The sequence below is a fragment of the Mastacembelus armatus genome, chromosome 23 (assembly GCF_900324485.2).
Source record: "Mastacembelus armatus chromosome 23, fMasArm1.2, whole genome shotgun sequence".
In the NCBI taxonomy this organism is placed as follows: domain Eukaryota; kingdom Metazoa; phylum Chordata; class Actinopteri; order Synbranchiformes; family Mastacembelidae; genus Mastacembelus; species Mastacembelus armatus.
Genome location: NC_046655.1, coordinates 3,845,014 through 3,867,271, shown reverse-complemented (window position 1 = coordinate 3,867,271; position 22,258 = coordinate 3,845,014). Strand labels below are relative to the sequence as shown.

The 22,258-nt window shown below is 40.4% G+C and overlaps 1 protein-coding gene across 10 annotated transcripts in view; it reads right to left on the bottom strand.

Annotated features, from left to right (window-relative positions):
* The window catches only part of nav3 (neuron navigator 3), a 257,362-nt gene that overhangs the window by 85,471 nt on the left and 149,633 nt on the right, over positions 1-22,258 (bottom strand). For 8 of the 10 annotated variants that reach the window (XM_026326360.1, XM_026326355.1, XM_026326356.1 and 5 more), the window contains exons 4-6: positions 15,928-16,000; positions 9,008-9,182; positions 2,800-2,868 (exon numbers count right to left, since the gene is read on the bottom strand). In XM_026326360.1, the coding sequence (XP_026182145.1) occupies positions 2,800-2,868; positions 9,008-9,182; positions 15,928-16,000 (317 nt within the window). Of the gene's footprint in view, positions 1-2,799; positions 2,869-5,304; positions 5,488-5,969; positions 6,105-9,007; positions 9,183-15,927; positions 16,001-22,258 lie in introns of those variants that run through there. The other 2 variants (XM_026326365.1, XM_026326364.1) reach the window with 2 other exon arrangements.

Genomic DNA, 22,258 nt, shown 5'->3' with positions numbered 1-22,258 from the left:
CGCTCTTAAATAATTTAGATGGAGCCTGTTTTGCACATGCCTCCTTGTAATGGTGTTATTTGTACAAATTGTTAGATCTCTTCTTTTAGATATTCTGTTTATTATAATGCCTTGATTGGATTTGATTCTGAAACCAGGAAAATATATGGTGATCTAAACACAGCTAATGTAAACAATAATGTAAACCTACTTAAAACATATTAGACAGATGCACTAATTTCACATACCACACAAAAAATCCAGGTCTTCTACCACTGCAGCAGAGATTTGATTGCCGAATAACCACCAACATTTACGTTACGTGTGTCTATCTTAATAATTTTGCTTTGAAATATACATATATTTCAAAATAAAAGAAATTTCCAATTCCAAAAAAAATAAAACAAGGCTCAGTGATTAAGCAACTTGCAGTCAGAAGTCAAAGCACAACTGCCTAAAAAGTCAGTCCATGTGCAGTCTCAAATGCATCAAGGAGCAAATGTGCCAGTCTCTTACACTCTGTTATGTCATACTTTCACACCCTAAAGCACATCTACAGTGGCAATTACAGCAGACTTTAGCCTGTTTAGAGATGTTGATGCTGACACTGCCTCAATGGGCTGATAAAGATGGATGCAACCACATAATACAGAGAGCCAGAGAATTAATTTTCATGGTCAAATTAAATATCTTACATAAACCAGAAGCTTTCATAGGTACAATCAACAAGAAGAGAAATTAAGAAAAATTAAGAGAAAGAGTAAGAGAGGCAATAAGAGGCATAAAGGCAGAGAAACAAAAAGATACTGTAGCCATAAACCCAGACAAAAGAAAATGAGAGATAAACACTGGGAAAATGAACAAGAGAGTGGGGCAATTCAGATGGAAATCAGAGGTACTCCCTTTTATCATCCAAGTCTTTCATCTTCCAAAAAATATGTTTGATAATGGCTCAGCAAAATGGAACTTGAGAAGAAAATATGATGTAAATTCTGGACACTGACTTTGTTTTAGGATTTAGGATCTGCAGCATACTAGTAAGATGAAGAAGAGAGTACAGAGACATGATAATATTCAGACTGTCAGTCACCATCTATTACCAGTGCTTCTTGCAGTGGAGGGAGCACTAATATTCACTTTCCCTGCCAAAGTTTTGCTGTTGAGTGTGGAGATTCAAACTGGCACCTATCTCATGCATGCCTATTTCAAAAACATCTTATACCTGGCAGAATGCAAGGCACCTGGTGTATCATACTTGGAAAGCAGAACATAACAAAAGCCACCAATTGCAACCAAACCCTTTTGTCTCAGCCCTATGCTCAAATTAGGCCATTTATTTATGTACTGTATACTGTTACTGAGAAGAGCAATTGCAGCAAAGAGCACTCAACTGAGAAGGTAATGTGAGTCTAAACACAAACAAACAAAAACACAGTGGACATGCTTCCACACCCAATAACAGGAACTGAAACTGGAGCAAAAACTTCAGCTGCTGCTATGATGAAAGTTGCTCCTTTAGCTTTGGCTAACAAGCAGAATGTCAAATAAAAACCATAAAACCCCTAAAAACGGCAGCACCTTCAGGGAAACACATGTACCCTTCACTACATCCACCACAGCATGTGAAAGAGAGAGATCAGTTGTTTTGCTATTTTAGAGATGCTGAAACTTTCTTGCTTCCGGGATTAGGAGAGGAGACTATTTCTGGGGAATAAAATAACTTCTAAGATGGTGAGACAGCAATTAAACGTGGTACTCAGGCTTATATGAATGGAAACGTATAGCAACAGGGGTGACTGTTACCAGTCACTAACCTCTACAGCAGGATTTTTTTGGTTTGTCTTATGTGTGTATGCGTGTGTGTGTGTGTGTCTCTTCATCTGCATGTAGTTTGTTGTCCATGATGTGAGCGGCCAGATTACTACTCGAATGGTTGGAGCTGCTCGCTGTAGCATTTTTGCCATTGCTCAGTGGCGACTGGAGAGGAGTTATTTGCCAACGTGGTGGTTCCCACCACCTCTTAGTTGGAACAAATGCTGCAAGTACACAGACAACTGGACTCTGGGGTGTGTACATACAGTATATATGGGTAGATTTGTGGGTGCATGTCTCATATGAATATGAGTGTATGATATTTCTTTGTATCTCTGTCTTTGGGAATTTCTGCTTATACGTGCACGTGAATTGTATGAATATGTGTGCAGGACTATGTGAGCCTGAACACTTGTGCTTACAGCATGTGTGTGTCTGATAGGTTTACCATCTCACTCACGGCATCTTTAGGGAGCTAGAAGCCTCTGGTTCCCTGACCGCTAGCTACAACTGCAGCATAGAGATTGGCAACATGAGTGTCATTAGAGTGTGTCTGCTAGCTCATTTAGCACTAGCTTTGTTGCCAAGATGTGTAAAAAGGATACTCTCAAAGGTCACATCACACAGAAAAGCACTACTCTCGTAAAATGTTGTACTCAATACAGACATTAAGACTGACTTCAAAGACAAGTAAGCAACTTGCACTGTGAGGCACCAAATTCTTTTTTAAGTGCTTCTGGTAGCCTTTTGGTTGGCATTCATTTGTAATTATAATAAAATGGTTAAGTTTAGTTGTTGAGTAAACACTCAAATAGTACTCAGATACTACAAAATAACTCTCTGTGACAACATAGTACCACTAAAACAGGAAAACATGAGGCAAAATGGACACGTGAAGGCACAGGTGCATGCAAAAAAAAATCACTTCAAAATATGTAATGCTAATTGTGCGAGAATCATCTCAGCTAATAAAATAAAAGAGTTGCATTAACTATTTTCCATAATTACCTTGTGTTTTTCTTCTGCGGTGACCCTATTCCACTGTGGCCCGGAGGACTTGCATATCGTGCTGTGAGACTGAGAGAGCAGAGAAGATGACAGATAAACCGTTAACATAGTTTGACGAGGAATGAGACAACCATCTTTCTGGAATTTTCTTAATCCATGCCTTAATGTAATAATGTGACTGAGAGGAGGCATTCAGACAGAGGCAGACAGAAAGATAGGGAACGAAAAGAAGAAGCAAATGATACATACTGTAGCATGCCCAGTGAGCAATGGTTTGATTTTTCACATGATGACTCACACATGTTTATTACCCCATGTGTATGGCTAAGCCAGTAACATCCATTTATAGGGCTGCTGACATACAACAGGCCAGCCAACTTTCACAATCACATTTTGTGGTGGTGCTGTTTGAAGAAAACCCCAAAGCACTTTACACATGAGGAAGAGGCAAAGGAAATGCCCAGGGCAGCAGTCACAGTTTCTAACTAAGCCAAACACCCACAGTTAGTCATCCACAGAGACGGGAATTAACGCTGCCTGTTTTAGGGAGTAGTTACACCTGGAGTGCTTCATGTCTTCAATCATTACACACACACACACACCCTGCGCTCAGTGAAGTGCATAAATGTGCTCAGCATGATGTCCTGTATGAATATCTGTGTCATTTTCATTTCCATTGAGCAAAATGTCAGTATTATTAGATACTGTCACCATTTTTCCACTGTGTACAAAGCAAATAAAATTTATAATAGGACTACTACTCGTAAATACTTTAAAATACAGTCAACGTTACTGCAATAAGCTCTTTTTTGACCATAACACACTAACGTATCATAAATAACTTGAAGCTAATTGCAAACTTACTCATTAATGTTACTTCCATCACTCTTGAGAAGCGCCACCACAGCAGCCCGGCTCTCAAAACTGTCTATGTCCAGAGTGGCTCAGCTGGTTTTGTTGGAGCTGAAGGCCAGAGGAAGCAACAAACACCATCCTTTTCTAACAGGGAACAACTTGCACTCTGTTTTGTGACTGTGGGCTGCTGGTTTGGCGTTGGTGAGTGAAAGTGGACAGAGACAATAAAGTACCCATACTGGGTGGCTGAATGACGCACTGCATCTCATTTTCTGCCCAGTCTGCTTTTGGTGTGCAGATCTCAACTTTGCATGAAACTGAATAGAAACAAATACCAACAGGTTTGATGGCAGACTTGTTCATTTCATACATTTAGCCGCCAGGCTGACTCAAGAGTGCATAGAAAACGAGAAGAAGAAAACCAAAAATGCAGGAAGCTTGAACTATTAGAAAATAAATTGTCATATTAAACAATTTTTATGAAAAGTGCGTTGCTAGGATCCCTCTGACTCTCTCTCAGTAATACTGAAGATGCACACACACACACCTACACACTTTCGCTATTTAAATCTCTCCCTTCTGGAAGATTAACTTCATTTTTAAACTACCTGTGATGAAGTGCAGAGTCATCGTACATTTCTGACTGAACATACAGATTTTCATGATGCTAACAAGCTTTGGAACAGACAGCAGAACACAGGGGGAGCAAGTTCAGGGCAGTTGCCCATTATATTAGCGAGCACCTTCATATCATGGTATTAATGAACTATATGATACATGACACGGTGGTTAATGATGTCTGGCAACTAAATATTGTGCCCTTAGCCCCCCCCCCTCCCACTGCCCACATCACATTTCATCTCCCAGTAGTATGTTTTGTGGTCTATTAAATACCCTAAATGGCACTTAGTACACAGAAACGACAAACTGAGATTGATGGAGCCAATCACACTATAAAATGCATTTTCAGTGTTTTGATGGCTAAATGCGTTCCTATCTAAGTAAAGCTTTTGGACCCTGTTTCTTTCTTTCTTTCTTTTCTCTCTTTTTGTTCACATTCAGAGCCAGGGTGTACTTCCAAGCTGTTAACATGGAAGAACATGGTTTACCTTCAAAAGCAGTAAAGGCTGCAGAAATCTAAGACAAATTAGTGCAAGTGCAGCTCATGTCAGAGCAATCCACAGGAATCAGGGTGCTGTGGTGTACATTCTTTCACCCATCCTGACCCATCCCACCCCACCTCCAACTTTATAAAATGCAGTGAAACATATAAGTAATGGCATAGAGTCCTTTGTCTGGAATATACTGTACATCCAACTCACAGCATTTAAGATCTTTCCAATTTAAACAAAGAACACCTGAGGACACAATCGAAGAGTGGGCAAAGGGCATGCAGTAGTAATATTGGGGACAAGGGTGCACTCTGTCTTTTTGGATCTAATAAAAGAAACATCAACAAGCCCTGTGTCTAATAGTCTACCACACAGTGGCGCACATACATACATTTGAATGCCATTGCTGTCCTATTACATGCGAGTAATACCAGTTCCAGTTTGACTGTAGCAAACTGATGGGTTTTAGATGAAAAATGGTTGGCACTTAGACATTCAGACCAGCGTGATGACAGCAGGTAATAGCACGTCATCTGACCTTTGCATCCATGGGTGACCAACAGGGTTCTCTCAGAACAGTTTGATGCAGCTACAGCCTTCTTGCTGAAGTGCAGGCACACACATGAAGCCACATATCCATCTGTTGTGGTAACACAGTCAACCCGACATCTTCTGTGCATTGATTTTCTTCCCGCTCCTCCACTGTCATTCTTTTTATTGGCTGACAATGATTGTATAATATTAATATATTCTGCCACCATTTGTCTTCAGCACAGCAGAAAATTAAATCTTGCTACTGTATATGGCAAAATAGATTTCTGATAGTCCTCAAGCATGTAGTTACCAAAATAAACCCTAAAACATTCAAATGATTCATTATAGTGATATATAACGTAACACAGTATAATATATTGAATTAGTTCAAAATGCTGTACATGCTGCACAAAATGGGGCTTGTATTGTCTAGTACCCCACTCATCAAGCAAGTTGTTGCTACGACTGATAAATAAATTCAACCATAACTTCCTACTAATTGTATGATAAAGATAAAGAAATTACTCACATCTATTAGCAGTCTAAGATTATATTAACAACTGATGATGTAATTATAGGGCATAATTTATTAGGCATAAAATGGCTATAAAAACTATCCATGATGTATGACAGCTTACAGCAACAAACAAGTATAACCAAGGTCTTTACCAGTTCATGATGCCACTGCTTCTAATCCCTCTTCCTCATAACACTGTGCTTTCCAGAAAGATCCAAACTCAGTCCCCTCAACACTAGCACACAAGTTACAACTGTACCTAGGAGACGAGCTGGGCTTGGCCAGACTGTTGGCTCTCCCATATGGCAAACGGCTCTTCCTGTCGCGACACACAGCGGTGGGAAGGCGCGATGAGCGCCAAACCAAGGGGTCAACTTGTTCACCCCAGGACATGGTGGGTTAAAGAGGGAGGGTTTGCTGTGCCCTGCCAGGCCATGGCCCCCCTGCCTTCTGGATCTCTGAAAACCTCCTGTGGCTCCAGGCTGTTGCGCTCTGGCCAATGGGGGAGTTCCCCTCGGGCACACTCAGTCACATATATTCCATCCCCTGCCCCAAAGACACCAGTTAGACCAGCAGGTGCTATCTATAGAAAGCCTCCAATATCACAACTGTAAATGTGCAGTAGGCCAAATGTGTGTGTGCCTGAGTGTGTGTCTCTTTCTATGCAAATCTGTGACCTAGATCATCTGATAATTTAAAAGCTTAACATTTTAATTTAAAACACCCATTATTTTGGCTTATCTTATATTTTATGAAGGTACTCAGACATGCTAAATCTACAGGGTCAGCTGGAGCTTACAGGAATTCATCTCTGTGGAAAATTGCAATTAGAAACGATTTTTATGAATACATTTAATAACATTTTAGTGTTTCAAATTTTGAATGGAAAGGCACCTGTGAACCGTTCAAGTTTCAAGTCTCAAATAAAAGAACGTGGTACAATATGAAGAATGTAGAGAAAGAATACTTAAACTATCATCATTTTGTACTGGTAACAAGTGTATTCTTCATCTTAACTCAGTTTCATATCTACAAAATGCAAGACAGATTAATGATGCAGTTTGGCTGTTAACTCCTTTATCCCCAGTCTTCCCCTATTTACTCTTAAATAATATAAAATATGTGATATTTAAGTGAAATATTGAGTGAAATATTAAAACCAAAAATTCTATGTTATTATGCACAAATAATTCACATTTCCCCCACTCTACATATTAATGTGTGAATTCAAAGCATGAGTTTGTAGTGACTGACCCACCATTCAGTTAGGTCCATGTAAAGTACTTTGAAATACAAATCCGAAGAGCGTTAAATAAAACATTATCACAAAGTTTTTGTTGGCATATTACTTTCCTGTTTTTTAGCCAGAGAGTAGAGCATGAGATGCAACACTTTGGTTCAAAAGCAACCTGTGGTAACAAATCATGTGTCTGACGCTTGACTCACACACTCATGATCCTATGGCTTACTCTGCACCCCCACCCCCACACACACATGCACTTGCACGCACGCACACACACACACCAACCAGCCCTGCTTAAATCAGTTCATGCTCTTTCACAGTTTTTTCAATTTAAGAGACTGATGCTGCAGTGTGCTTCCAAAGTTGCCTTTTGGTGTATATGTGTGTAAGTATTCTCCACCTGTTGTTGGGGGGGGGGCAGGAGGGTGGAGGTTGGAGGCAGCTGTGCCCTTAATAACCACCCACACATACACAGAGATGATACACTGACCTCACTGCCAACATTTCCTAACTTGTCCAGTGTGAGGGTAACGCTCTCGCCAATATCATCTTACTCACATACCCTGTCCTCTAGAGCTGAGACTGACTGCTCTTACTGTGCTGATTTTACGCACACACACTGCCACAGACTCTTACACACCCAGCGCAGCCAAACAGAGCAACAGTGCAGTAACTTGATCTGGTCAGGGGGAATGCCACTCATGTGCGGCATGTCAGGCCTTCCCATAGATGCTCCTCTAAGCCTTCTGCTGTTTCTATTTACATCACACAGGGACTGACCTCCTTTGCTTTTACTGCCTTTTACTGCTTCACTGCTTGTATGCCATCACTTATACTGTAAAGTCCATGTATGTATATTATAAAGTAGTTCAAACTAAACAACAGCTTTTTATAAACCAACAACTATCTCTAAAATCTCTGAAATGTCCAGTTAGCTGCACATTTATATTTATATTTTATTAATTGCTATTGTTTAAATGGCAATTACATTGATGTGTGACTTTAAAGCAACAGTTTAAAGGTTCAATTTGTAATATTTAGGGATTGATTACCAAAAATGGAATATAGTGTTCATAAATATGTTGTCATTAGTGTGCAATCACTGGAAAATACCAACCATTGCATTTTCTTAATCTTATGATGAGTCTTTTAAATCTACACAGGGAGTGGGTCTCCTTTTACAGAAGTAGCCATGTTGTGCTGGCTCTAGACAGGGAATTGCATTTTATTTTAAACGTGACACCCACTGTACCCTGCCCTGTGCCTGGAAACGGATGGGGTGGGTTGAGGTGTGAGTGGTGCTCAAAAGTTTGCATTCTGCAAACTCACCACTAGAGCCTCTAAAACTTACATTACACATTGCACCTTTAAAGGTGGTGGCAGGTGGATTCCCATCACATTCAGACTGCTGCTTGCTTGTCTTTATACTAAAATAATAGATTATATTTAATTTTTAAATATCATTGTCAGATGTTGTGTCAGTGCTCTAACTAATCTCACTACCAGAGTGTGTTCACTGTTGAATTTCCCATACAATCTGGCTATGACTGCAAGTGCAGAATTTAAATCCAATGTAACTGCTGTCTGCTGACTTCACTTGTCCCGGTCAAAATTTCCTTATGGAGCTGATGCAGCAAAAACCCTGTGAGCATTTAACAAGAAACATTGTCTATGAAGGGCTGCTATTCATTTTCAGCACTGAGAGACGGTCATATCCAACAATTTCCTATGTACAAATGCTCTAGCTGGACCTAATTAAGCATTCAGAAGTGATAAATCAGAAGACCTTAATTCCAGCATACATCTTAAAAAATAACTGGCCTACTAATTCAAACCAGTGACATTAAGTTGCCTCTTTAACCTCTAGGCTACCTCTGTGTTCACAACACACCCAAACCTAAGCCACACTATCATAACACAACCAGCATCTGCACCGGTGTTACATACCTGGACTGCATCTCTTGTGTTTTGAGGCTGCTGGCGGATGGTGCAGTGCTGCTGGTCTGCTGGCTGAGCTCCACCAGGGACTGATAGTACTGCTGTTGTTGCTGCTGCTGCTGCTTGTAGCGTGACAAGATGAAGAAGAGGCCCAGGATGCTCTTTAGGTTGCCATTCCGGATCTCTGTAAGGACAAAATAGAAGAAAATTTTGAACCGATCATATGAAATCGCCTGGCATCTATGTTATATAATTACTGCATATCGAGTATTATAGCCTGCATCCTCAACACAATAGGACTAATTCTCTTTCTTGGGATAAAATGATTTTTTCAGGGATCAGAACTTGTTTTTCATTTTCTAGAACCTAAGAAGTGACTGGGGATGCAAAAAATTAATTTTTCCAACATAATTTTTGTACCTTTCAAAGAGTAAAGTGAACATATGTCGACTTCTTTTTTTTTTTTTTTAAAAACCACTTGAGGATATAGCTCAAGTGCAGCTGTTTAACACCAAGTGTAAGAATTAAGAGCAATTATATGCTGGATTTAACCAGACTACATAGATACACACTATATAATATGCAGAGTTATAGCTTTTTGTATTCAGAGTCACTTAATTATATTCAGCATGAAATAACACTTACTCTGTGTAGGAACAATTTAGGCCACTGCTCACAAGAATCTGTTGTCATAGATCCAGACTAAAGCATCTGTTCACATACATGAGCTAACACACAGCTGGATAATTTAGCTGTGAGGCTTAGCATGGGAACTTCTGGACTGGCGAACGTCTGGTGTAAGGGCAAGTCTGAGGCCAAATAGCCAAAAATATACAAGAGGAACTAATTTACAGTTCTGCTTTTGCCTTGAAACAAGGAACTGATAGTGTATTCACAGGTGGTGTTTGTACAGTGGTGGAATTTAAACAGATAAACTAAAAAGGAAAAATTAAAACAGAATTTGAATTTTTTAAATTTAAATGCAATAACGAAAACTTATTCTTCATATATTCATAAACAAAATCCAGATGTTTTCTAAACTAAATGATTCTATAGGTTGTTTGTGATTATAAACAATACATTTATGACATGTTAGTGGTATAGTGAAAACTTGATTAGTTAAGCACAATAACAAGTCAGTTAAGTTTAGAGACAGATCATGGCTTAGGTTGAAATAAGTACTTTGTTAAGGTTAGAGAACGATTGTGGTCATGGCTAAAAGAAACAACACTGACTACTGGTTTGAAACAGGAAATGAACAGAGGTCGCCAAAGCTAAACTCCAATATTTCATCAAAACATCGATGCACCCCTACCTTCTCCCTACACAGTCTCCCTCCCTAGCTCCTGACATAACTACTAAAGCCACTAGAGGCTAAAGATTTTGTCATTTCAGCACAAGTGCTGAAAACACTGAAAGGCTTAACTTTACAATGTGACTACAATTGAGAATAAGGTGCTTGTCCCATTGACCTATGGGGTATGTTTTTGAGGACAGTCTCTAAGAATTAAAGGAAGAATGAAAGCAGTTACACTGATGTTTGATGTATCAGAGCTCTAAGGAACTGCATCCCTGCAGATAAAGTTGCCTTCCAAAAAATCCTGAGCTGGCAACAGCAACAAAGCTCCTAATCAATCTCTAACTTTGTCTGGGGTGTTAATCTTATCCTCAACAGTTCCTGAGTTCATCTCAGACAAAACTCAACAAATGGATCTCTCACAGACCCCTGCACACTGAGCCAGGATGGGATTCAGCAGTCACAGAGGAGGAAGAATTGATCACCCATTTGTGAAATCGACTTTTCATATCAAACCCTTAGTGAGTGCTGGCACACGGAGCCACAGTAAAGATGGCAGTGCTGACGCAGGGCTTTTTGCTTTATTTTTCAATCTGGTGAGGCTCAAACATTCTCCTCAGCCATCCATGGCTATGCTGTTTGGAGGGTGTGAAGGTTGGGGAGATTAATCTCTTGGGAGTGTTTTCCATTTTCTAACACCCAGAGGCTGTAATTTACACTGGGCCTCAGAGAGTCTAAACAGCAGTGTTTTTTCTGCTATAGCGAGAGACAATGTTGCAGATTCAGCCAACCAAACAGCCGCTGTGGACAAAAACTTTGGGCAACTGGTGAAAGTTATAGAAATTACAATGATGAGGACAACAGGGAGGATAAGATTTCATCAGCCCCAAAATTAAAATTGCTCCTTGAGGTCAGGGTAAGCTATAGAATATAACGCAGCTCATTTGAGTTTTTGAAACTTCAGCAAGGCCTAGGCTCACACCACTGTTACATTACCAACCAGGTAATTCTGCAACCGTCCCTGGGCCCCAGGTTTCACTTTATGCTTTGCACAAATTTCTTTGAAAAGTTGTTCAGCATTGTTTACCATTAAAGCATTCTAGCAAGTGACGTCCTGCTGTCACCTAATATTCAAGCCCTGTCTTGACCCTCTATGGAAATATAGTTTTAAAATGATCATTTCTGCTTCAATGTTTTGCATTGTGCTTATACTATTTTTGATTGATAACTAACAAATCTGCGTAAGAGTTCTAGCATCGAAACAAAAAACGTTCACATTGCATAAAGATGAAGAAGTGTTAACGGGACCCTGGCATCTCACTGTTGCACAATGGGCCAGCAAACAGATCATTATACATTATACATATACATTATACATCATTATACAAGAGTTTGGACTGAGAGGATGTTTTTTTTTTAATCATTGCATAAAACTGGTTTTGATTATAGCTTTTATTAGCTATTATGTGTGGCTTGTCTACAGTATCTTTCTATTTTATTTTGTATGTTGATCTACATCTTTAGTTATACTAAAAAACACATTTTACTGTGACTCCATCTGTTCTATGGGAACCCAAAGAACAATAAAGTCTGGACAGTTATTTTGGGTTAAGTTGTCTTGATGTACTTTGTCTCAAATCAGTGGTTCTCAAACCAGGGCTGCTTAAACTACCCAACCCTCAACACAACTGGACACTGGTATATTGCTTTGTATTCTATTAGACACTGTAGTTAAATATATAGAGCCATTGCCAATGACACTAACTAAAAGCCAACAGGTGCTTTGGCAGTTTACAGATAAATACGTAAAATTAGACAATAAAAACACTTTATTATGGTAATATATTAAATGGCTTTGTCAAAGGTTTTCACTCAAGGACAACACAACAGGAAAATTTGCAGGTGTTTGATTGGGACATGTGAGCCTGCTGATGAGGAGTGGAGAGAGAGAAAACCCTGACACCACAGGCGGTTTCTTGTCCTATGTATATGATGTTGGGAATGAGAATTGACATTGTTGGGTACTCATGTTCCACAAGCAGCCAACCTGCCAGTCAACCTGCCAGGCAGTGCTGGTTCACATTTTAATTTAGCTCTAGGTTCAGATTCAGACATCTCATGTTAAGAGCTGACAGGTAGCTTACCAGCATTTCTCTGAGCTCCCTCTGGTTTGCTCCTGGAAAACATGTTCTGTTACTATGGAAACCTGGATTCTCATAGCTGCAGCATGTTAAACAGGTTCAATTTGCTAATTTTGATTTTCCCAACGTTGCACACGGAAAAACATTTTTCTCACTTACAAAATACAGCAGGTTTATTGAATCACTGTTGCACTTCCCTTCATTCAGAAGATGAAAAGATTTGTGAATTTGAACACTTCTCAGGCAGAAATGGCCTGGGGGGGTCTCTCAACAAGTCTGTCTTCTACAAATTACAAATATAACTGCCACTCAAATTTAGTGCGTTAGTGTTAGAAACACAGAATACACAGAATACACAGTTTTACCACTACTCCGCTCCACTCTGCTTGACTCAACTCAGTTTTGGTCATCGTCCATTACATTTGAACACCACATCAACGTGGGTGGGGCTGTCAAATGTCTGCATCTCCTTGTAGGACCATGGTGGTTTTTTGTGAGTAGCGTCGGCCATTTGCCTCACTAAAGACGCTAAAAATAGAAAACAAACAGTTGCTTTTGCCAGTTTTTATAAATGGCTGGTTTGATTCTTGTGTTGGACATGATTGGATGTAGTGCCCATGACTCCTCTGATCATATCCCTCCCTGGCCAATCGGTGGCCCGCAGCCTGTTGACGTCACATTTTAGCATTAGGTTGGAACCTCGGCTGAGGGGGTACTGTAAAAGGATCTGCTACCAGGTACTCCTAATTCCTAATGGAAGACCATAAAATCCGAGTCGAGCCGAGTTGAGTAGTGTTTATGTTTAATATTGAAAAATTCAGTGGTGAACTAAAATTCCACCAAATCATAATTTGTTTAATAAACACTGTGTATAAATATGTTGTTGTTATATTGCCAAAAAAGTCAGTATTTAATTTATGAGTTCCCAAATTTTTTTTTTTTCGACCCAAATTCTCATTACCCAATCAGCCATGTTTTGCAGCCAGAAAGAATAGCAAATAAAGCTGAAGCCTTACCCTGACCCTAGGCCTCACCATCACCTTCTGGTCAAGCGTGCACTCCTTGCTGGCCCAGCACAGATGTGTGTTTAAGTAGACTAATGAAATCAGACCTGATCAGAAAAAAACTGCACCCACCGAGATCAAGCAGGAGGGACTTTATTGTGGTGAGAGGGTCACACTGTAGGTTGCCCACCAGCTCTACAACTAATAAGAGCCTGTTCTCCTAAAGACCCAGTGCCATAGATGCTGCACTGGAAAGAGTGCTAATGACCTGCTGTAAGGACCCCTCACTGTGATCCATTAACTATAGGAAATGTGTGTTTCAGAGCTTCACACCTACATTTTTATGCCTAGAAATAGTAGACTAGACTATTTACGGATAATTATCACATTTCAAGTAGTAAAACTTTTTCATGTTGATATATATTTGTGCTGAGACTAAGGGGCTGTGGGAGGGAAGTTTTTAAACACTCAACAGTCACAGTGCTAACATGGTGATGTTTAACATGTTCATCACTTTAGTGAGTTAGTATGCAAACATCTGCTTTTTAGCACTAAACACAAACAACTGAGACAGATGGCAATGCTGTTGGTTTTATAAGTGTTTGATCATAAACCAGTGTATTGGACTCATAATGAAGGGTTAAGGGATCATCAAGTGTGTGCCAAATCTCTGGTATTTCAGCCAATAATTTTCAAGACACTTTGCTTAAAACCAAAAAATCATAACCTCATGGTGGAACTCAAAGCAATGCTAGGGAATCACCAAAGTCACTAGGATTTGTCATCTGGGACCCATCAGTGTCTCTACAGAACTTTGTGCCAAGTAGATACTGAAATATTCCTTTGAATAAATGAGATCTTTGACCAGCTGGTGGCAGTAGATATGAAGTTAGAGGATAACTAAAATGAAAAAGATTCATCTTCTAGGGCAGGGGTCTCAAACTCAAGTCCTTGAGGGCCACTATCCCTGCCCTTGCCTCTTGTGATGGGCTGAATCAACAAGACCACACACTAGCATAAGGACGCACCAACCTGTTCTTCTGTTCAGTTTTTCTTAATTTAGTTTCTCAGTTTTTCCTCCATCATATTCTGCACATCTTTAAGGTTCTGTACTTATTTTCATTATAGCCTGTAACTAACCTAGCAGAAACAGAATGTAACACACACGCAAAATGACTTTTGCCAGAACTTTGGTTTATGGCCTCCCACCAAAGACATAAGGGGGTGTATGCACATCAAACACCACTTTTCTTTTTATTCCCACGCCTTGTAAAAAGATAATAAAGACTGCATATGCCAGCCAACTGAATTTGAAAGCCCTGCACTGATTCAATTAGAGATGAGAGGGCAAACACGGCATGTCATTCAATTCACAAACACACACCACAGTAAGTTTTGAGAAGTTGACAAAGGCAGAGAGCGAGTGAGAGAAAGATGGACCGAATGAAAATAGTAATGAAATGCAGCAGCAACAGTGATGGACAGAGTAATCCAATAGCCTATATATTTACAGACCCACTTTAAAATTTCTGGTCTCACGAGTCACTTTGCTGTTTTTAGCACTGTAATGGGGGAGGGGCACACAATTTTGAGCTATTGGTCAGTGTGTCAGGCTATTTCTGCTACTGGTGAGGTCAAGGGCATGCTCACCTCTTTAATGATTAAAGGGGAGCAGAAACAACATGGGGTCTGGGCAAGCATAGATCCTAAATAACAGCTGCAGACATTTTCTCTTAAGCCAACATACAATACGCCATGTGAGTTTTCCTTTCATAGCTGTGCAGTGAAAACTGTAGCTCCTGTAGCTAACTACAGTAGCACCTTCAGTTTGATAAACTTCATGTCATCTGGGTGGTACAGGTGCCAAGTGCTGCACATCAAATGACATAGTGGGACGTAACACTGGTGCGATCTGACCTTAAGACTTTATAGTGGCTCTTTGGATGCTGTGAAAAAATTGACTGCAGTTTGGATTCATTTCTAAACTTTGAAGGACACATGTAGTTTAGAGTTTACGTCTAATTTTAAACCTGACCTTATGACTCAGTTTTAGCTTATCAGTAATTTTGACAAGCAGTCTTTTACTACAAAACCCTGTAGTCATGACTGTCATATAAATCGTGCAGTGTGTAGCCTCACAGTTGGAAGACAATTCCTCCCTGCAGTTTTTATTCTCCCATTATCCACTTTGGTGCCCTAATGACTGCCCACACTGCCATGGCAGGAACTGTGCTGCCCTCCCATGATACCAATATGGTAAACTCCATTGCTGTGAAATATAATAGTAAATTTTGGAACCAGTTTTTTAAGGTATTTAAAGTGCTGTCAACAAATAGAAACCTGCAGTAAGCTGGATGGTGTGGAAGTACATACATTTTCAAGGTCTTCAAATTAGAGATACTACAAGGATACCCCTCTTCTGCTGTTCCACCAATTCAATTAAGAGTCTAATCAGCCCTTGAATTCCGTATTGTTTAGTGTTCTTACCTTCTGCTGAAAGCCCTTGTACATTCACTCCTCTGGCGTCCAGAAAACTGAGGCAGGCGTCCACATTTTCGATCTGTTGAGAAGACAGCAGACAGTCATCAGAGAGGACAGACACGGCAGGAATGTGGTGATACTTAACATTCAATGAGCCTAAATGTCTTGGGCAGAGGGCTCAGAGGATGGGGACGGTCAGCGTTATTACACATAAAGAACATCATTGTGTGGTTATTACCCAACCCCGGTTTGACCCCGGGACCCGGCTGCATGACATACTAACCGCAGTGTGTCGCCTCCTACGCAACCCAGGGCATGTCACACACATGGATTCATGTGAGGCACATAGACATATGTACACAGATTGCCAGTCAGTAGAAGAAACATATGTCTAATCCAATGCACATACAGTTTACAGACAACAGCAGCGCCACAAGGAGTACACGTGATTAATGTACATCTACAGACACTGACTAACTCAGCCAGACAGGAGCAAGCACACAACAAAATTCACATATATTTGCACATAAACAGAGTCTGTAGGTCAGAGTGGCCCACTTGAGGCCTTTCACAACACAGTCAACAACCGTCACCTCTGTAAAATTGCGTCAGTTTCACAAAGGCCCACTGAGGTTAGAGTTATTAGGGGGATTTTTGCATTCCTTGACAGCAGCTAACGGGTGGCTTCATTAGAATGGTGGCCAGCCGCCAGTGCCCCTCAGGAGGTCTTTTATGATGAGGTTAAAGGTTGGAGCGCTCCGCTTCTGTGCAGTGTGCCAAGGCCACACAAAGGGCAGGCCGGGCAACTCAGCCAGACGTCCAGCGGGCAATGATGATTCATGAGCTGTAACTTCCCCTCAGCTCTATAAAGCGCTCTCTCTTTTAATGCATGCTCACCCAGTGTGCCTGTATTGCTTTATTAGAGAGAGGAAGACTTTGTAGAACCATACTAATGAGTCGTATCTGTGCACGGGCCGTTAGGATATTTGCTGAATCTTCTCTCACCGTGCTGAACACCATTGTCCTCAGAGATTAATAATGGGTATTTCAGTGGTATTTTATTCAACTGAGAAAAATAATCCTGCCTTAATGGCAAAGAACGTCAAAGAACCTGGCTAATTGTATGTTTTCCCATGAGCTAGGTATTTTGTGGTTCAACATTAACTTTTTGACTGAGATCTTAAACTTTTTCTAATGCACAACTGCACATCAATCACTGGGCTGCAGTCAGTGTTTGCTGTATTTGATCTGATGTAGAGAACCTTGTGAAGAAACAAAGACTGAGATTGCTGTTGCTTGGAAGCCCAGAAAGACTGGTTGTTGCCACCTACCCCACAACAGCTACTGTATGGACCTAATGAGGTAATTTAACTTAGTCACAGCAACACCTGGAGTTGATATACCTTTTACTAAATTGCACAGTCTACAGATGCTGCATCCTCTGAACAGCCCTAATGTGGATCAAACCCTCTGCTCAAAGGCACCTCAAAAACACAAGGGCCTCAACGTTGAGCCTCACGGGACAAGAAGTTGCTCACAGAGCTTCTCCATCTGCCTAACACAACTCACCTCTTACTTTCCAACACCGCACGCATTCTCACAGCAGGCAACAAACCCCCTCACATGTGGACATCCATATTCTCTTCCCACATGGTGCACACACACAGACCGACACGTGTTCCCGGCTGCTAGCTTCTTTGATTATCCCACGCACAGAAATTTGAATGTGGAGAGACGTGCTGAGCAGGGTTTGTGAATGCTCACTGCTGCAGTCTTAATTAGACTGAGGATAATGGGGGGTATAAGGGGTTCTGAAAGTTCCTAAATAAACAGCCTTTAGACAGATTATATACTGTAATATTTGTATAATAACTATTTTTAATCAAAGGACAGCTCAAGTAGGTTCACTCTGTTTCTAATATTTACTGTACATCAAACATAGTTGGAGGCCCACAGACAGTAAATCTCTTGAATTGGATACAGAGTTCTGTCATTTTTACAGAACTGTCATCACCAACGAAACCAGTGCCCTCTTTCTTCAAGCCTCTAAATGACACACCCACCAGAAATTTTGGAAGCTTTTAGACAAAACCTCTGTTTGTATTTAGCCGACCTTAACTCTAAAATGACGCAAACAAGCAGAATAATGATTGAAGGCGTTGATGACGGCTGGGGCATTAATGTTCCACAGGGTTCTGGCGATGTTTAACTGCTAGTTTGGGGGCGGTTTGGCTTTGTGGCATCCTGTAACAGCTCCTTGAGAAACCAACATCATTTATTTTTCCGACACAGATTGGCAATACACAGCTCCACATAAGCCATTAAAAACAATTTGGAAAAGAGCATTTTGATGAGGCACACTGCCCCTAATCATGAAGTACTTAAGAGTAGGAAAAAGGGAGCACATTTTGAGGAGTGACAGGAGGGCACATGTGCAACACCCACTGTCGAGGGAGAACTTGCCACTAAGCCTGGAAGAATAACGACGGCAAGCTGTTAAAGTTTCTGTGATAATCAGTTTCAATTAAACTATGTTTCATTTATAGAGCCACACTACAAATCATAATATCATGTTCCAGCTGACACAGAAAGCAGAGTGGAGAAAAACTTGTACTGTAGCATGACTTGCTGAATACAAAATGACATCTGCTAGTTCAACCTTCCGTCCACAGTCTCCTCTAAAACCACTCATGACTGGGCAATAGCACTTAGAGGGAGCGAGAACGGGACTGTTCACTTGAATGTACAAGACCCGAATTACAGACTGTTACAAGTTAAATTGTTAGTGCAATGTATTTCAGGCTTTGTGAACCTTTGTGTTTATTGTAGCTAATCTTGATTGTAGCCCTTGTCTTTATTTAAAGAGAGTCTCTCCCGATTGAGAGTGATGAGAGAATGACGAATGAGCAGCTCCATCCAATGAGAAAGTCCATGAGACTTTTGAAACACCATGTAAGTAAACATGCAAATTCTCTATTATGGAGCATATCTTGTGAAGGGATACAGTTGCCAGTATTTTTTAACAAGAAATTCCACTTTCTTCGAAATGTTTTTGTTTCTATCTAAATGAGTACACACATGTTGAAACTGAGCTGCTTCAGACTGCCCCATTGTGGTTCTTTTAGCAAACACAGCACGGCTGTGCTGGCTTTGATTAATTTTTGCACTTTCTCATTTAAAGTTTTCTTTCTTTAATTAAAAGATAAGTGTGAATCCTGTTCTTTTGTGCTGAAAAGAAAAAAAAAATCAAATGAAACTGTATTCTCTGCGATAAAACTGTCTCTGACTGAATTTACTTTTTGTACATCTCTACAGCAAAGGCGTAGTATTATTAAAGTCCTTCAGCATTGCTCCTACATCTGCATGCTTACAGCTCCATTTCCTCAGGTCCCTGTGTTGTCTGTGAGAAGTGTGCTGGAGCACATTGGGCCTCTTTGAAAGGTATCAAGTGACTGATGTACGATGACTGGAATTGGAAAGTGTTATCCCATAGATGCAACTGTCAAATACAAATGGGCCAACACCTCAATTACCACATCCATGGGACAGAAAGCAACCTCTTTTAAGACAGGACTGGAAAACTAAGTGTTAGCGCTTTACAGCACATGAGCACAGCTTAGTAATTGAGGGGTTTTACTCCAAAATGCTACATATCCACTGGAAAATACATCCCATCTTAAATCCCTACGGTGGTTTCTTCCAAAAACACAGATGACTCGTGCTTCACAAATAGAGCTATTTTGTGAGTGTGTCTTGGGGTGACTCAGTTGACTTCAATTAACTGCTTTTTTTTCAACCAAGCCATGGTTTCTGAAATGCTGTGTGTGTTTATTAAGTTGTTTTATACCAACATGAAGGCAGAGCTCAAATCTTCTCCTCGCGGTTGGAACCCGAATCACTACATGAGTCAGGGACAGTCCCATGAGAGCCCATGATTTCAGGTGTGTTTCTCAAAGACAAGCGCAACAATGAAGAACTGATTGGCTTTTGCAGAGTAAGGCAGAAATCAAAATCTAGTGATGAGTCAGGTGAATCAATCAAACCATAATCCTTTCACACACAAAGCACTATAATCATTTTGAGCTTTTCTTCTAGCAGGTCAACATTGATCCCAGCCAATCCTAACAAGCATTAGTTTTGCCTCAGAGACCTCAGTATCAAGGTTGGCCTGATATTAAGATTTTCTTCCCAATTGTGACATGTTGAAAAGATGAATATACACTTTTTGTACTTTTGCAGGGCTGGGAAGTGTTTTCCATCCAGAATATGCTTTAATCATCATTCCCATTGTGCTGAGCTGCTTTGAAACCCAAATGTTCACATGTAGATGAAGCCAAATCCTTCTGCTTTCTGTAGCTTAAAGGTTCTGAAAACAGAAGTATCTTTTTTCTTATGAATATCCAAGACCTGAAGGATATGGCATCTTCCAAACAAACAATTCTCCATCAACCCGTTTCTTCCACTGCTTTGTCTCTAACAGTACAGTGACTCCCTTTCCACCGTGCTCTATCACTCTCAGCGTGTCCAAAGCAGACAGCTGATGACAGATGATGAATCACAATGGGCCAGATGGGACAGAGCTTTAGAGCAGCTGATGGGCAGAGGGGAGGCTGGTTTAGAGAATCCTGATTTATAATCCATGGATCATCACTTGTAATGTCAAAATCCAAACTGAGGAGACTTTTTCACATCTGGCATAATGCCGGGGGATGGTTTTATACAGTATTGATCATGGTGGCAGTCTCCTTAATCCCTTATCCTGACTGAAATCTTTCACAGAGCTGATAGCTGAGGATCTATCTTTCCTAAAATCTTTGAAAAAGAGGTTATTGATCATTTTTGGAAACAGTGCGAGTTTGAACCTTACACTGAACCTCATACATTCAGATTTATCCGGCTTGTTCTAGCTTACAAAGTCGATGTTTGCATTCATACCAGCCTGAGTGTTATGAAATGGCGTGCCATAAAGATTCTTCGAACGCAAGGAAACTAAACTAAAATGATTCAATTCAAGTAGCTGAGGTTTCTGAGACAAAACAAGCTTCTTTTTATTCATCAGACCTCATATTCATTTAAATAAAACAATACATTTTTTAAGGATTTTACTGCCTGTGCCTGTATCCTAAAAAAACAATAGCACTAGCTCGGTCAGCATATAAACACACATGATGGATAATCAACAAGATCTGCATGGCAACACAAGCCTACAGTATATCCATGGATGTCTCAATTATACATGGTGGTTCATTTTCAAATGTTTACAGCACCAAATAACTTGGAAGGCTTCCATGTGGCTTTTCGCATCTGCTGCACAGACAGTGTGTGTGTCCACATGTGTGTAGGCTGTCAGTGAGTAGCAAGAAGAGAATGAGAGTCAGCAGAAGATGTTGCAAAGATTCATTTCTTTTTTCAGCCATTTCTGTTAATGAAGCAGCCAAAAAAAAAAGCAAAATGATGCAATATGGAACATGGTAAGATTGTGTTTGCTGTCCTTTACCTCAATGTTGTTTTCTTTCTTCTTAAATTTCAATGAAGTGTAATTACATACCTGCAGTACTACATAAAACAACAGATGCTTTATAGTATCACAAATGGGAATGGGATGGGAATCAAGTCCTGGAACTGGAATTGAGACAGAGGAGGAACACCTGGCACAAGGGAAAATACAACAGAACATCCATCCATCCATCCATTTTCTATACCTGCTTATTCCTAACCAGGGTCACAGGGATCTGCTGGAGCCTATCCCAGCTCTCTTTGGGTGAAAGGCAGGGGTCCACCCTGGACAGGTCACCAGTCCATCACAGGGCCACATAGAGACAAACAACCTCACACACTCACACTCACTCCTATGGGCAATTTAGAGTCACCAATCAACCTGACATACATGTTTTTGGACTGTGGGAGGAAACCAGAGTACCTGGAGAAAACCCACACAAGCACAGGGAGAACATGCAAACTCCACACAGAAAGGTCCCTGATGGGTTTCAAACCAGGAACCTAGTTAGTAGTTTCAAATGACTGAAAACACAACAGTTTTCTGTCTTTTGCAGAATTGCATCATAAAATCGATGGTAAAACTAATAAACACTGATCAGGGATCAATAAAGTAATTGATAAAGAATCGAACCAATGAGCAGAATCGATAATGGTATTGGTATCACTTGCAACCAAGTGTCATTGTGGAGGACAACTGTGCAATTGTAAGATCAGTCCATAAGTTAAGGATGGAATCCACATAAGCTTAAATATAAAGCTACCTAGCTCTATTCAAACTGTGTTTTAATTTCACTGATCCCAGCAACAAGTACGGTGCTTCCATATCAACTGAAATTGA